Source organism: Ixodes scapularis, unplaced genomic scaffold (assembly GCF_016920785.2).
Source record: "Ixodes scapularis isolate PalLabHiFi unplaced genomic scaffold, ASM1692078v2 PGA_scaffold0__279_contigs__length_252992795, whole genome shotgun sequence".
Lineage (NCBI taxonomy): Eukaryota > Metazoa > Arthropoda > Arachnida > Ixodida > Ixodidae > Ixodes > Ixodes scapularis.
Window position 1 is genome coordinate 159,651,719 of NW_024609835.1, and position 17,806 is coordinate 159,669,524.

The 17,806-nt window shown below is 42.1% G+C and overlaps 1 protein-coding gene across 3 annotated transcripts in view; it reads left to right on the top strand.

Annotated features, from left to right (window-relative positions):
• The window catches only part of LOC115332900 (protein zwilch homolog), a 60,998-nt gene extending 47,592 nt beyond the window's left edge, over nt 1-13,406 (top strand). For 2 of the 3 annotated variants that reach the window (XM_029995475.4, XM_040498822.2), the window contains exons 15-16: nt 1,404-1,525; nt 4,230-6,181. In XM_029995475.4, the coding sequence (XP_029851335.1) occupies nt 1,404-1,525; nt 4,230-4,303 (196 nt within the window). In that variant the 3' untranslated portion in view covers nt 4,304-6,181. Of the gene's footprint in view, nt 1-1,403; nt 1,526-4,229; nt 6,182-6,443 lie in introns of those variants that run through there. The other variant, XM_029995415.4, reaches the window with a different exon arrangement.
• The last annotated feature ends 4,400 nt before the right edge of the window (nt 13,407-17,806 follow it).

The window sequence follows — 17,806 nt, forward strand, 5'->3', positions numbered from 1 at the left end:
ACCAATCGCCAGAGAGATCTGCGGTCACGCTGGGCACAAAATCGTTTAAACTTTTTATGACTAGGCTTCACCAATATTGCAACGTGCCCCCTCCTAGTACTTCTAACCTCCTTGGGTTACGGGGTCGGGCGCCGCTCCGCGCGCAAAGAGATAAGAAGTTACTTTGATTTTTCAGGATAAAAGGTCGGTTCATTATGCGAGTGAATACGGACGCAAAAATTTTACTTCGCGTAATGAACGCTCCCCCCAACTTTGCACCGATTTTTCGGAAAAAAAAGTGCGTTCATTCTGCGAGTAAATACGGTATTTGGCGATTTTGGACTGGATCTAAGTAACTTTCGGTAAACACTCAATCTCCCATACGACGCACATGTACGCGTAGCACGTCGCAGGTGCGTCCGGGTAGGCACACGTGGGGGGCTCCCGAACGAATGATCTCCTCTGGGCTCCATCACTCTCTTGTCCTGACTCCGACAGGAGTTGGGCAGCCAAGGCCATGGGCGCCGTGAGTAGCATTGGAATGTTGACGCTGCTCCCTGTCAGTGTCCCGGCATCTGTGCATCGGCATCGGAAGCGGCGCTCCACCAGCTCTGTGCACTCTGCCCTCCGTCATCTGTTTACTCCGTTTTCCCAGTTTGCAATTTGCCTTGGTGGAGAAGGGGGAGGGAACGCAAGGGTTTTCGTGCGCCTCCGTGTAGGCTTGTGTGCTTTTGGCACTGCGGCCGCCTTCATAATAAGCGGGGTCGGCCGCCGATACACTTTAAATGATCCGGTTAAAGATGCGTGCATTTCGGTCGAGACCACATTGAACTTCGATAAAAGCGATAATTCGAAAAAAGCGATTTCGTTATAACAAGGGATTACTGTAGCTGAACCGATTGTTGACATGACGAGGGCCCTTCTTCCAGTTTTACATGATTGTCCCCAAACTCTGAGCGGGCGCTTGCTTGGAGTTTTACCGTGTGTGTTGCAAAACCAAATTCTTCCGAAGTAATTTTATTTACTTAATTTTAGTGCCCAAAAGTCCTCTTGAAAGAGCTACATACATTATGAGACAAAAGCGTGGCAACAAGGATGAAAGCAGATACTATAGGTAACTAAAGCTTAGGCAAAAAGAAAACAATTGGATTCTGAAATAAACACTACTAGTTAGGTTCTTACTATAACAGTGCACAACAAGGTTATTGAGCACATTGAAGCGAGTTAAGGCAAACAAAGCCACATCCCATACTGTACTATACTCTGTGGGTGCTTGATATGTCCTTTGCTTAGTCATCAAACATTTCAGAAGTAGTGGGTGGGCGTTTATTGTAGGCTGTAGCATTTGCTTAGCGTCTCTACAAGTCAGCTTAAAGAGCGAACAGAATGCCAATTCAAGGGGGTGGTTCCTCCCCCCTCGGCAGCGTGTCTCCCGTGGAGTGGACAGCGTCCATGAAGAGCCGCCAAGGGAATTATGCCGCCCACACCATCACCCACATCAGCACCACGTCCCCCTTCGACCACCTGGTGGCCGAGAAGAGCTGCGGTGAGTGCCCTTGTGCCGGTTGGCCCTAGAGGAGTCGTGGCACAAATGCCAAACCCTTCGGTCTATTTCTGAGACGGAATCTTCGAGGGTCATTAAATGCGACGGCATTTCTCAGGCCACCAAACTGTGAACCTGCGTGCATCCGTTTGTCGCAGCTCGATAGCCAGGCTCGAAGGATCCCAAATGCCATCTCATTGCCTCTCCTCTGGCAGCAGCTAGGGAGATGGCATAGTTTTTTTTTTGCATAAATTCACTAAGTTGTACAATTTGTAAAGCTCAAGTAGTTATAAAAGTGAATATTTATGTTTGTTTTTTGCATTTGCTGGCCAGGCAGCCCCGATGTAATCTGCCAGTGGTGACGTACGCTTTGGCCATTCAAATCCTAAATCGGACAGTTGAGAACACTTGTTTTAGTCTCCTTGCCCATGGTGACCATGACACACTTGCACGCTACTCTCACACCCTTTCTGTCCCTGCCGACATTCTCCCCGAAACAAAACGATTCCGACGAAACGAGCGGTGCCGGATGCGGTTGGACCCACTCATAACGGGACCGGAAATAGCCAAATATTAATTTTTTAACAATCTAACATTTGTTGCATGCTCTTGCTGGTATACTTTTCAATGCAATTTCTGCCCACTTTTAATGAATGCGCTTAAAGCGACTTCAGAAACCAGTGTGCCACATTTTATCAAATAACAGGACCTTGTGTCCTGGTGCGATAAGACATCTTCTACTTTTGATCGATTTCATTATTAATGTAGTCACTTCTTTATTTTCCAACAAAAGAAAACAATGTTGGTTGAGACAAGGGGGAAAAAAATTCGTCATCAGGTCAGTCGCGTCCCTCCATGCCATGGCACTCGTGCTGCTCCGTTTGTGTCAAGCTTCGTAGCTTTGTACTTGCAGGCTCACACGAAATTTCGCCGCATCATACTTGTGCTGGCATTGAGCTTCACCACTTCGCACCGCCCTGCCAGGCAGGGTGGTTCATGTGGGCCAGCGTCTGGCTAACTCAGTAGGACTAGAAAGTTTCATAATGGTTAAAAAGCACAACAGGACGACACACAGAAAGGAAGACACAGCGCTGTGTCTTTCTTTCTGTCCATCGTCCTGTTGTGCTTTTTAACCATTGTGAATCACCAACTCGCCCAACACTCCACCCTGGAAAGTTTGCTTGCTCTTATAAAAACATTGTTGGGTTACGGATGTAGGTAGACCCTTAATTCTAAAGAGCAGCACCAAAAGAAAGCATAGATGTACATTTAAATAAATATGGTGATCAATTATACGGTCGTGAAAGCCCACTCGAAATAAAATGTTGCACGAGAGTTGCCACTTGCCTCGTCTGTGGTCCCCAAGAGCGTTGCCGGTCCTTACGTCTTTCTGGATCATTCTTTTCATTTTTTTACTGCGGTCTCCTAGAATATGTATCAATAAGGCTGTACCTACATTGGCCATGGGAAAATCCTTAAACGGTCCACCATTGAGAACAACCTAATGAAAACTGCACTTTTGCTTTTCTCCAACAGAGTGACATGTATTTGCTGGTGTCATGCAATAGATGCCATTGGTACCATATGGCTCCAGCAACACAAGCGTTGAGCTGCAATGTAGCCTTCCATAACAGACATTAGTGAGCAACACATCTGCTTTCGAAAAAGTTCATGGTCATTGAGGCCTAGTAGGATTTTCAGCCTGCTTTGGGTATTGTACACAATGCAGCGCTTCGGGATGATTCAGTAAACCGTAGTATGGGGTGCATGCTTGACACGCTTTCTCCGTTGTCCCTTATAGCTAGAATTCTGTGTTTTCGAAGGTTTTCCTTTGTGGACTTCATGTGTTTTTCTGAATTTATTTTTGTTAGATTTCCAATTGAAATTTGGAGTTTCAGTTTACTCTGTTATTTTTTTTTAAGATAAAAATAAATAATGTCCGGACAAAAAATATGTTAAATTCATTAAAAAAATTCCCCTATTATATTGAAAGATATTTTTGCCACTGGACTTGACATTGGGGCCCTTGCAATTAGCAGTACAAACTGTACAACAAGAAATCTTGAAAACAAGTGTTACTTCAATAAGTGTTGGAAGTTTAAAATTTCCAAACTCTTAATGCATAAAACTTTCAGCTGCCCTCCCCATCCTATGAAATTTACAGGTTCACACCTTTCACTGTTCTAAAAACACAAGCCCTTCTAAAAAGCACAAATAATATGGTCGAAACTAGAAACCGAAGCAGTAGTTTTTGTCGTGGTTCAGAAGTATGTTGGCCCATTGTACTGAACGAAGCTTGACAAGATAAATGGAAGCTCCCTTCATCAATAGTTCAATATTAACAAAAAAAAGAAAAGAAAAAACTCAAAAGGCAGTTTTTAGGACTACTAGCTTTACGCAGTACCAAGCTTTGTTCGGAAAATACTGTCTTTTTTCACTTTTTATTTTGCCATCGTGACCTCAAAGTCCCGAATTTTCCGGACAAATACGGATTATTGAAAATTTTATCGGCAAGTGTTTTTCGGAGTTTATCGGATTCATCCAAAAAAGGTACCCCGCTAATGTGGGGGGCTCAAAAGACCTCAAGAAGTGCGTGAAAGAGAAAAAGCACTCACGGTATTGGGAATGTGAAATTAAAGTGTAAAGGAGAGGTATGCAACCTCCCACGGTCGTTTTATTTGCCAAATTTTGTTTACCTCAATTTTAGACACAGTGAGACACCCAAGAGATTCAGACTACTACTGCACCATCATCTCAAGCACTCAGGACACCCTCAGGTAGGCCTCAGGGTGGGAGACAAGAAAGACAGCCTTTCGTCCGGGGCACACAAGACTGGCACCACCGCAGACGGCTTTGTTTTTTGCTTCAGAAAAAGGTTGTCGAGACCAGCCGTGTACATAGTTTCATTTCCATACGTTTTATATGCGTGTCTTTGGCCTAGTCTAGGTTGCCTAGCGAATTTCTGTGTTGCGTAATTGTCCAGGCGATGAGATCGGTGATGCTGACCTGTTGTCGGTGTTTTGCCGTTGAGTGGGTGGTTTTCTGACCCTCGAATTTGCGATGTCATTACGTGTGCCCGTGTTCAAGAACGGCTTCTGGGGCTAGTAGAGTCGTTGGGAGTGTCGGTGCTCGGGATGCAATAAAGCGAAGACATTGAAGATTTTACCACATTTGAACAAAGAGCGTGCTTTTGTTTTGTTTTGAGGAGCTCAATTTGTGGTTGAGGAAGCACCAGATTTGGTGGTCACAATTTTAGTTTTTTTTAAGGAGCTATCAAATGTCGTCGACATTATGGTGTATATATCTTCTTGATTAAATTAATTAACTGTTGGTTAGTGTAATTTTCATTTGAGGTTCTCTCGAGGGGGTATATGTTTTTGCCTCCTCCTTTAGGTAGCTAGAGTACCTTGGTTGAATTCGATTTCACATTCCAAATGCTTGACCCTGAATCGACCTTTAGATAATTCCTTGACTGCCCTAGTGTCCTGAGCTCATTAAGCTCTAGTCAGCCAACACAACCTAATGCCTTCGGAGTCATCAGTATTCCCCCAATGCGGTAACCTTGTATGCCACTTCATTGATCTTGTCAGTTTTAAGGACAACTATATCTAGCTAGCCTAATGTACATTTGAACCTCCAGCATAACAATGTTATATCCTACAAGAAAGCATCCGTCAGTATTTTTCTTACCACCTATATTTTTAGCCTATTGTTTCACTTCTGTGCGGCAACATAAAGTTGCTCACTTGAACTGATGTAAAGTGTTGGATATGCCTGTACAGTTAAAGGTGCACTAAAGACGTTTCTTAGATTGTCTGTTCTTGGTGATAACTTATCTTACGTGCTCCAAGCATCCTAGAAATCCAAAAATAATGCTTGTGTGACGTCTATTTTCCTACTAAAAATGTGATAGAAGTTCATGCCATGCCCCTTTCTGAGCGGAAAACTCTCAAGCACAGAATCCAGCGGAGGTGCCGGCGGCGCCTATGCTGCCAGCGTTTTTGCTTGCGATTGGATGATCCTGTCCTCACGCTGCCAGCGTCTCCACTGAATTCTTTACTCCAGATTTTTCCACTCGGAAAGGGGCATGGCACGAAATTGAATCACATTTTTAGTAGGGAAATAGATGTCCCACAAGCATAATTTTTTGATATCTGGGATGCTAATATCCCGTAGAATGAGTTATCACCAAGAACAGACAATTTCAGAAACGTCTTTGGGGCACCGTTAAACCTCAATATAATGAAGGTGTACATATGACTGTTTGAAGGCTTCATTATTGTGTCAATGCAATAATTGAGGGTTAGTATGATTCTGAACTGCTACAGTGAAACCCGTTTAGAATGAACCCAGGTACAGCGAATTATTGTCTATATCAAACTCAAGGGAAACCTAAATAAAAATGCATGTAAAATGTACTTTTTATAACGAACAACATATTGGCTATATCGAACTCCCCCCCGGGAAGGGTTCCAAAAACGCGCAAACAATCCTCTTTTAGCCTGTCTCCCCCCCCCCCCCCCCCCCCCCCCCCCAAAAAAAAAGTAGGAAAGAAAATTCCAAAAGCTAAAGCCACAAACAAAATTGACAAAGAAAAGCGATTCAGGAGGGAAGAAAGCTAAAAAAACACTCGCACGCATGCACAAAAAAAAAAAAAAAGAAAACATCATCCCGATGCGGTTGCCCACGAAGAGAAGGGATTCAGAAAAGGAGATAAGCTAAAAGAACAAACTCTGCATGCGTGCAGAAAAAAAACTTTCCAGCGCTTTGTTACAAGGTGGAAGCGAAGAGGTGAGAAAGAAAGAGCTCTCGCCTTACAACGAACGCATCGTGGAAGTTTGTTGTAAATTGTTTTTGCTATATCGAACTGATTGTAGCGTTTCCGTTTGTTATGAATGGGTTTGACTGTATTATCTTCCAGATTCCCAAAATATGAAGCCCATACAGCTGTACAAGTGAAGCCGATACAACAGCAGGTGTTAGCCAATCGCTCTATGCGGACGGTGTAAAGTTCTCATTGTTTCCCCAAATACACTGAATAGTATTTCAATTTGATGTTTTAAACTAAACAGTTTTTGCACAGCAGAGACAGGAGAGAGGATTCGAGGGATAGCGTGGCAGTGCCTTCCCTGCCCTAAAAAGAAGATAAGAAAGAAGCTCGCTTTTCCTGTCGGAGGCCAGCACCACGTGTGCATGATAAGCGGAAACTTCGATCAATTGAAGCTGTTCCCGGGAACTACTTGGCATTTTGAGAAAAGGGATACATGTGTACGATAAAAGTAAAATAAAGATAGAAAGAAAAAAAAATTTCATTTGATTGAGGTTGGTTATATCGAGGTTTATCTACTAGGCATTATTATCATGGAAAGAAGAGTACAGTTTGGTTTTCTATAATGCCTGATTGTAAGTTAGGAGTCTTGGTGCTGCAAAATGTTTAATGGAAGTGGGTAGCGCATATCATGTAGCTGACCTATAACTGAACATAGTTATTTCTTCATTCAGTTTGATTATATACCTTTCCTGTGGGCCAGATGAATTAAACGAAGTGCAACAATTAGTCTTGCAAGGTGCAACACTGCAGTTTATGACAAGGGCACATTTTTGTGCTGACCAAGTGATGAACTGACTTCAGTCACAAATACTCAAAGTCTAGAATGGGAAGGTTGGTCTAAGTCCTAGAACTGAACGGATAGCTTTTCTGCATTTAGAAAATAGACAGCAGGTTGGCAACTGCGGCGCCTGTAGCCTCGACATTGGGCAACATTTTAAACTCGTCGCAAGGAAACTCTATTCATCTCGCTGAGTACCTGTAAGTGTGACTCGGTACATTTGCAAGTGTGCAATTTATTTTGAAACTTGCTTACATTTTGGTGTAAGTACCTGTAGTATGATCACTTCTGAAGCGTAACTTTCACTGCTGCGTTCCTCAAGACCAAAGAACAGAGTCCCAAGCTGCCGCGCGGTCTAACTTAACAATGGCTAGAGCGTAGCTAGGAACTGCGCTATAACCAACAGCACATTGTCTTTTCTTTAGCAAGAAATTGACGAATTTTCATCTGTGACTTGTTGGAAGCCAGTGAATTGCTTGGTTTTGTAACAAAATGCTTCTAGCAATCTAGTTTGTCTATGTCATTATAGGGAGTTCAACATGAACACTCGATAGACAAGGACATGAATAAAGACAAAGTATTAAAGTCACAATTGATAGTCAGCAGTGTGTTTGTTCATTGCCTCCATTTCTGTTTGTCTAGTGTTCAAACGGACCTCCCTGCAATGCTTCTGGCAATCAGCCTTGTAGTATATTGTAACGTTGTATCTTGGACAACTAATTCTAGCACTCCGTTTGGTAGGTCTGTGTGGCCCCATGTGTAAAATCTACTTAAAGGTTTCCAATAAGAGTGGATCCATCTTCCGAAGGAAGGCCTAAGTACCCCTGACTGGAATACAGAATTTATAATGGGTTAGCAAAAGCTAACCGATTATGGTTTACCCAGGTTTAACCATAGTTGCATCCCCAGTAATTGTCGTGCCTTTGGCACGACAATTAGTGAATTTTGAATAACGCACGTTGAGTCTATGCAGTGGGGCCTCTTTGTCGAAGGTCGCGCTCTCCCTGCAGCACCTTAACTGCTCTCGAGAAAGCAGGACAAGCTGTACATGTTTACGTGCTGCAATCAGTTTTGACCATTTAGATATATCAGCCGTGCCATCCAGATGCACTGAATTGTTGGTGCTTCATCTACTCTTTGTCCTAGAAAGTGCATGGGAGACTTGTACTAGTTTACAATGCCATATTTGAGAAGAATCCAATTTTTTAGGGTTCAGCATTCTATGTGTAATTCATATAATTCTAGTAGGTCTAGCTCCCTGGTAGCAGCCATGCTGATTGCTTATAGGTCCCAAACATAACTACTCTGCCAGTCATCGAGCACTGGAAATATCAACTCTTCATTCTTTTGGACATATAAATTTGTCCTCACCACCTCATTCAAGGTCTTATGGTACAAACATAGCCATAGTAGTAAGGACATAAAACAGTAGAGTAGTGTTCTAGCTTGTAGAACTGATTTCTCTTGACGGACTTGCAAGGATTTCTGCCAGTAACTCTGACTTGCCGTAGCTGCTGTCGCAAGGTCGGATGCCATTACTATCAACAGCATCAGTGCTCATTACTTCGATTTTCGTATCCTTCACATGTTCCTGTTTTCCATTATTGCTTTATAAACAAAGTAGGTGTACTCTTCTATTACAACCCATTTGAAAGTGTTAGGAGACAATGAAACGATTCGTCCAAGGAGTTTCTTATATTTGTAACGTGACGAGCCGGTCCACTTAGCTTGACACAACACTCGTTTTGCTTGAGTGATGCTCAATGTTTCCGGATTACCCGGTCAATGTTTGGTACTCTGCAAAGTTCTGTCGACACTCAAAAGTCTTGCTTTGGTTACACGGGTGGCACTGACAATCAGGTCGATTCTGAGAAATTTGCCGATTCATTGTCTTATTATATCTGCTGTCACTAATTTCTGTCGCATTATACATCTGTATACAAAGGATTTGTTCTTACGAAAACTACTTACGGGACACATTTTTGCTACCATTTTTGAGGGGCAATCTTTCCCAAACCTTATTTGTGACGTGAGTTGCGCAGCATTTGTGGATGAAGCTGGGAAATAGCAGGAGGGGATGGGAAGCCAGGGGTAAGATGCTGGGAAGAAGAAGAAAGTGCCGCCGTGGGTTGTGCAAGCTCTGCACCTCACAGGTGTTACATTTGTCATTCCGTCTGAGGTGAAAGGTTTAAGCCGCGCTCGCACTCCTTGTACATCATGTAAGAGACAGTCTACAAACATTGTCCGAGGCAAGTTTCTTCCTCACACAATGGTCACATTGGTCCTACCAAAAATGTCTTCAGACATGTTGCAAGCGTACACATACGTAAAGCAAGCATGTTTCGAACGTGACTGAATAGTATCCGCTTGTAATTCTGTCATGTCATGTCTGCATCAAATGCCGCGTCTTGCATGACGTGTGGGCAGTGTGAGCGTGGCTCCGAACATTCCCCGCAACCCCTGTGCTGCCACCCCTTGCCGTGGATCATGTTTACGTGGCAGAGTCTGTATATAAACCCCCGAGGTTTCTGTTTGTCCTACTGAGTCCTGCCAAGCATCTGGTGCCTCTTTCGTTGCACCAAAATGGAAGCATGCTGTTACAAGAGAAATGTGCTTGGTCTAGCTATGTTTTTCTAAGTTGTATGTATTGTACTATATGTAACTTTGACAGACTTTTTATTGTTTTAAAACGCTAGTTCTTTTTTTTTTGTGCTTGCAACTTGTAAGATTAGTTGAAATGGCTGAGCATTCTGGGTCAGACTGTCCTTTTGTGCAGAGGGGCATTGTTTTAGTCCCTTCAGTAGGGTAGGAACCTCAGAATGCGCACATTGGTACAATCAAATTGTGCAACTGGCATAAAATCCTGAACGGACGCCCACACACAGTGACGAGATTAGCGGTGAAAAATATAGGGTGGGCGATCTTTCAAAACAAGACTGCAAAATTTTACAGAAATATTTACAATACACGTGTGCACCTGTAACAAACTCGCACAATATTGAAACCGCCATCGCGGACGCAAGAAGCCAGCACTCTAGGGTGAAGTGATTTCATCGACCACGCAGAAAATATTTTTTGCTGCGTAATCACAATTTCTTCAGGGTTGGTCCATGCAGCAGCCGTCTCTCGCCTCAGCAATTTACATGCATTCCAACAATCGCTAACAATTTAAAAATAAAATAAAGAAACTGCAGCACGCGCACGAATGAGCCAATGCATTGAGCGGATTTGGTAGCAGTTTCCCACCATCTAGCTGACGGCGGCGGTGAAAGACACGCAGACTGCATGCCCTCAGTGACGTCGGCTAGGTGGCGCAGCCTGCCGCCCGATACAGTAGAGAGTCTAGATTAAAGAGATTGCTGATCTTAAACCAGACAGAGCATTCGCAGATTGATGGCCTGCTCCCGCTTCGTGGATTAGTCGCATACACGACGGCCGCGCATTGCCGCGTGGCGAGGAGGATAGCTGGTTGAGGGGCTGGCAAAAGCTCTGGGACGCTTGCAGACGACCCGTGCTTTTGCCTCCTCGCACCTCGAACGTGGCCCATGAGCCTCGATCAAACAGTTGGAAATACTCTGAAATCTAGACACTTTGAATACATGTGTGATATCTCAAGCAAGCTGCTGTTCCCTCACAAAAATGATCAGTGAGTTTCATTCGAGTTTCTAATGTATTCCTATAGAGTACATGAGAAACTCAATTGAAATTCTTTGATAATTTCTGTAAGGGTTGGCTTTTTTTTTTTTTTACCTCCATAGTTTTTGACTAGGCGGGAACTCAGCCTCCAGCACACGTCCGTTGCCTTTCGCGGTGTCTTGGCTGCGCTTGCACGCTCGAGAGACGTCCAAGCGTTATCCAGGATGGCGATCTCGCGCTGGAGGCGGGACAACATCTCCGTGCCGTTCTCATCCATCAGTAGCTATAATCTACCACCGCCGTGAGTGGTGGTAGAGAAGGCGATTGGTGGAATTAGCTGTGCCGAGTGTCTTTCACAATTTCCAACACTATTATCTAAATTTACTCTTCTTTTGAACATGGTGAACTGACATACCGTAAATTAAAAAAAATAACTCGCACGTACATTCAATCTCGCAGCTCTCTACAGGCAAAGGCACAATTGCGTGAGCCCAGCTCAGCAGAAGCCTTTGTTTGCACAAGAACTCGCGCGTAGAAGGCACTTTTCAAGAGAACGCGCCTGCGTCTTTGTCATCCCTACGGGTGCTTGTGAGATGGAGTGTAGCTGTTTCATTTACTGCGTTTTTCGCCACGTTGCGATTGCAATAAAATTGAGCGAGCTTCATCCCATCAGATGCAGGACCTTTTCCTTTAATTTATCCAGTTTAAAATTAGTACCTTGGCACTAACTTTTTTAAGTGGTAGCGTGGTGGCTGTTGAACATCCCACGAATTTGATGAGATGGGCAATGGTTGAGCAGTTTTCACCCCACGAATATTTAGCTAGAAAAATGAAGTGGCTGATCTTTTAGGGATGGCCGTTCGTTCAGGGTTTTATGATACTCCAGCGCACGTTTTGGACAGCAATATCGGAGATAAAGGTATAAAAATGGAAGTTCTGCTGATTTTGTTTTGTTTGCGCAAGCTTCCATGCAAGGAAGTAACTTTTTCGAATGCCGCACGCTTGTGCAAGTTTCCCTATATGCTATGCAGAACTTCCTTGGGATGAATAGGAAGACATTTCCTGTTTTTTTTTTTTGTTTCTTTTTTGTTTGGATTATGTAGATATGTGAGCTAAACTAAAAGTTTAAAAATGATGCCACTGCTTTTTCTTTGTGCAATATCGGTGCATATAGACCTATTTCACAAAGGTGATGGCATCTTAAAATATCACTTCCAGTATGGGCGAAAAATTGTTTTGCCATCACCACGCCAATAAAATACATTTAGGATATCAGCATAACCGTCAGCAATTTTCGTTTTGTCTCCCCTCTATTGTTTTACTGTTTGCAGGTTGAAATGTTTTATTATTATTTCGTCGCCGATATTGGGTATGCCTACCAGATGGCTGAGGACGAGGTATGCGAAAAAGGTCCATATGCTGAACTATCTTTGTTTAAAATTAGGCTTATTCCATTTAATTTGGTTGAATATGAATAAAGAACATGTTGACATGACTTTTGTCCTATTTTAATTTTTTTAGATTTTTCGTGGAGAACCTAAAACATGTGCATAAATTTTATGTTGAAACATTGTCTGCTTGGAAGAACAAGCCTCATGGGTTTTATTTTTCTTGCTATGTCAAATGTATATATTTCTCAGTGACACCCCATAAACTTGTTCTGTGTCCTATTCAGGTCAGTCATGTGAACCATTATTTGACATTTTTGTATGCAGTCCTGAAGGATACTCTAGATACTATAGCATTTAGCAGTTCATTTGAGAGGAAGGTGATTATAGTTTGTCTTGTGCTTGTTTTAATACCTGTCATAATTTGATGTTCTGATTATGCAACTTGCAGTATTAAGGTTCTACAACCATTGCATTGTTATTAAGAGGTAAAAACTGACATATTCAAATTTGTTTGCCCCTATTGTTTAACTTTTCTTTTTAATTTTCTTTTTTACAGTTAAGAATGCCTGCCCACTGTAATCAACCATTATAATCATGCGAGAATATACAGTTGCTTTTTCATGTTGGCCATCAGCCGTTAGCCCAATTTTGAAGAGTATTTTTGGAATTGACGAGTGTAATAGTTTGGTATTTGTTGAGTTGGTAGTTTAGATCAGAAGAGTTCCATGTGTGGTTCAGAAGTACATACCATACTCATGCCAAATGTACTAGTATGTGACTACTGCTGTGTTTTCTTCATAATAATCTGAAGAACCCTAACTTCATGCTTGAAGCATGAGTCAAACTACAAATTGTTTCTTTGAATCTTTCGAGTGGTTGCTGGAGATTGTGTTATGATCTTGTCACAGGTTGAGGTTTTGAGTTGTCGCATAAAATTACTTTGTAGGGCAAGAGTATCTTGAGACATCACTTGTATCATGTGAAACCAAGAGTCGGGACAGCCCCTCTGTAGCACGTAGACAGGAAGTAAAGGCAGTATTTTGTTTTGCAAGCTTAATTTTTCTTTATTCAAATTTGATTGTGACAAAAGGGTTTTTCTCAGAGTAATACAAAATGACAATGCATGATTGCTGTTTGACCTTCTGTCCATCCACAATACTGTTGTTCAGCATTCAGTGAATTATAATATATTTGTGTACCTTGATTAGCAAAAGAAACAGCAATAAAAAGTATAGCCTTGTTTGGTTCTGGATTAGTGTATTGATTTTTATGTCTCCACTCATCCTCGTATCGTGGAATCGAAGATTTCAGGCATTTCACAAATCAGATCTTTTTAGTTTTTTTTTTTAGAATTTATAGCTATTTATTTATAATCCTCCATTTTAGAAATAACTGGCACCACCTGTCAGAAAATGGGGTTCGAAGATTCTGAGGATCTAACAATGCACGTATTGTGAAGGAGAGGGAAGATGTGTCTTCAAACGCACTTGAGGGCAAAAAGATATTCCACAATAGGGGCAAAAGAGACTGGGGGAGTCTAATGACGGTCATTGCAGGGTGTGTTCAGATAAGAATTGTCAGAGTGGTGTCACGCCTATTTTTTGTTTTCAATTAAAAGTTTTCGTGAGGTAGATGAATATGTTCCCACAATGGTCAAAACCTTATTTTAGCAAGAACCTTCTTTTGTATTCAGGAGAAAAATTCGCACCTGAGGTGCGGTTAAAAACAGGACTTTCCCAATTATGTGTTGACATAATTTTGAATACACCTTAAATGAAAAATACAATTGTCTCCGTTACCACATTTTTTTTACGTCAAATGCACACAAACTTTACTACGATAATTAAATTTATTTTATTTTGTCATGTAATTAAAAAGAAACAAAGGCAAACTTGGATTTTTGAGCAACTCTTTCGTAATAAGACATTTTTTAGCGAATTTTAGAACACTTTAAAATGAAACCTTCAGCCTGAAATTTGTTTTAGAAAAAGATTAGCGTTCTACTACTGTAACTATAACCTCCATTGCGCCGAAAATGAAAAAAAAATTGAAAAAGTCAAAAGAGCATAAGTTTTGTGCTTCAATTAACAACAATCATAAAATTTTCAAAAAAATTGAAAAAGTAAAAAGCATAAGTTTTGTGCTTAGCTGTGCGAGCAGATAAATTTTATTAAAAAATGTTTTTTTGTGTGTTTACTTTGTTGAATGTTATATATCCTGTCTTAAAAAGGCGACAGGCGCTGTGTTCCAATCATACCTCGGCAAACCTCACTCATGAGGGCCCTCACTCACCTTCACTCACCCTCATCTTCACAGCTGAGGTGAGGGTGATTGCGTTTCTACATCAGGAAAATTCATGAGTGTGAGGGTGAGTGAGGGCCGTGGGAGGTCTGTGAGGACCGCGAGTGTGTAAGGAGTATGAGTGTGTGAGAGCCTTGAGGGCGGTGAGTGCGTGAGGTGCATGAGGGCCATGAGTGCGTGAGGGGCATGAGGGCAGTGAGTGCGTGAAGGCGGTGAGTGCGTGAGGGCCATGAGTGTGTGAGGGGTGTAAGTGCGTGAGGGGCGCGAGGGCGGCGAGGGGCGTGAGGGCCATGAGTGCGTGAGGGTCGTGAAGTTCAGTGAGGGTGAGTGAAGGGGCTGAAGGTGAGTGTGACTGTGAGGATGAAGGTGAGTGAGTGGCTGAAGGTGAGTGTAGCTGTGAGGGTGAGCGTGAGTGAAAGGCTTAGGTGAGTGGCTGTGAGGGTGACCTAAAATGCCGACCTCTGGTTTCAATAATAGAGATGGGCTTTATATAGCAATGTAGCATTATTTCATTTTCAAATAATATGCCAACATATGCCGGACCCTGCTCCAAAAGGGCCACTACCTGCTCCAAAACAACATTTTGCCTGCTACAAGGCCTGCCCCGAAAGGTCAAATGGCACTTCCATCACTGAAATATTACATGTAGGCTCTAAGATAGGCGCAAAAACATTTGAACAACCTTTAGCAATAAATTTAGGCACATAATCAGTATCGGCTGTCAGTTTCGTCTTTTCGCAAACCGTAACTTTAGTTACCGCGCAAACATCAGAGCAGACAGGATAGCCAATAAATAATGCACTATCTTTAGGCACTTCCGAAGAAAAACACCTATTGAAGTAACTTGCAAAAAAGTTAGCGATATCTTTCCGGTTAGACAGATAATCAGAATTAAGCGCGAGACACATGCACGACGAAACCTTCCGATCCGACGTGCGGACTGCCGGAATGACCTTGGGGGGAGAGGGTTTTCGTAGCATCGGAGAGCGTTGAAAACCCTCGCCTCCGACCGTCGTATTGCGCGGTCGGACGTCGGATCGGACGGTTTCGTCGTACATGTGTTTCGCGCTTTAGGCAGATACCGCGCGCACTATCTCTAGTATGTTGTCTAGCAAATTTCCAGAACTTATATGGTGTGTGGAAAAGACTATTTTCTACTATGCTTAAATGCGCACACTTTCTTTTTAATAAGAGACCGATAAATGCTGAACTTAGCATACCACCTTTGCGATCCATTTCATTTCTACAATTTGTGACAATGCGTTTTTTTTTCTTTATATAGTATATTACATCATTGAAGTCTCACAAACGGTATTTTCTAGGCTTTGATATTCCTTTTGGAATAAATTTGTCAATTCTATTTCTCACTACCGTAATAAACGACCTCGCCACTGAGTTGACAGAAACATACTCTAAAATGGAGGACCGGTCGTAGTCTTCAAAAAACCTATAAAGGCCTATATAATCGCCGGTGTTGAAAGATCAATACGTATGCTTTGGGCGAGCTGCAGATTTCAACTTATGAAAAGCAACAATAAATTGGCGGTGATAAGCGTCAACCTTTACAAGTGAAACATCTGCAAGCGTGAGGCCGATGATCGGCACATTTGGAAGAAAAATATCAATGATGTGTTACCAAACTTGTTTAATTGACTAAGACCATTGACCAAGAGGTGAGATGATTTGCTTGCTGTTAAAGTATTTTGACTATTAACAAATCCAGACTGCCAATCAGCACCAGGTAAGTTAAAATCACCATAAATATGCACCCTGAACTTTGAAAAGTCAGTGTTTTTCCAGTGTATCAAAGTGATCATTAAAAAGAAGATAATCCAAAAGAGAAGGTAGTTGCAACCATCATTCGAAAGCAGTTCTATCCAAACGCATGCTGAATGGGTTTCAAGATCACGACTTTGATGGGAGGCAACTGACTGATTGACGGCGATTAATACACCGCCTCTGAATTTCTAGCGGGTTAGAGCGTTGTCATGGTCGCGACGGTAAACTGTATAAGAAGAAGGAAAAGTGTATGCACCTGAAATGTCCTCATTAAGCCAGGTTTCAGTCAAACAAATGATATTAAAATTGCAAGAGTCTACATTTGTCAAAATGTGTCCGCTTTTGTTCGTAAACCACGAGTGTTTTGGTAGTACGCGTGAAGTGTCTCAATCATTCATATGGCAATGATTATTTTCAGTTGTGCTCGTACCATAACCCTCAAACTAAAAAAAAAAAAAAGGAAAAAGCAAAAAAAAACAAAAAAAAAAACGGGGCATATGTAGCGGGGCGAGGCAGACACGCATATATTTCCATATTTTTTTCTGAGAACACAAGTGGTTTTTACATTATTTTACAATAGGGAAGAAATGTTGCCAACCGAAGCGCAGAGAGTCTCCCGCACACACGTTTATGTAAACAAAACGTTTAGCAGATGCACCTGCAGAAAAAAGGTCAGCATTGTAATTTGTGGAAGCTAAATGTTTTATAGTATGTTTATTTCGATAACATTATGTCTTAAACAAGTAAACATTTTCTGATTTGTTTTTCCGCTCGCTTAGTACCGGTCACGCAACTTCGCACTTTCTCACGAAAACGGGTCATGAAACTTCATTGAGACAACTGAGGAGACGGCAGAAATGCACCTTTAAAACAGCTACGTCGCGGCCGGTCTGGTCACCCTCAATAGACGGCAAAAATTAAAACCCTCCATTTTCTTCACAACCAGATTGTAGGTGTCCTCCACTTCTAGGAGGCACACGGCACTGAAGCAGTGTTGGCGGTAACGCGTTACAAGTAACGGCGGGTACCGGCAACGTACAGTAACGTACTTGTTACATTTTCAAACCAGTTACGCGTAACGTACTTACGTTACTTAATTCAGGTAACGGGGAACGAAGTTTCGTTACTCGCTACATCTTTTTTCCCCAAATCCGAAAAAAGGTATGCTTACATTTTTTTTTTCTTGTTTTTAAACTTGGTTTGAACCTCATTTCAGACGCAGCCGATCCTACGAGCTGATGAACCAATCAGGCAGCATCAAAAGGACACCGTGTCCCTCATGTTTTTGTACATGCTCTTTAATCGCTAAAAAAAATCATTAAAAAAAAAAGGCCTAGGGACTAACGTGCTTGATTGGTCCCCTTACCTCGTAGCGTCGGCTGCATCTGGATTTAAGCTGAAACCAAGTGTCGGCACCAAATCAGTAATCATTGCACTCATTCCACATACCTCCAAAAGTTTGCCTGTTTTTTCCCCACGCAAAAAGCCCTACTGTAGAAAAAACCTAACGCCCACTACCTTCCTCGCAATATATATATATATATATATATATATATAAAAAAACCGCT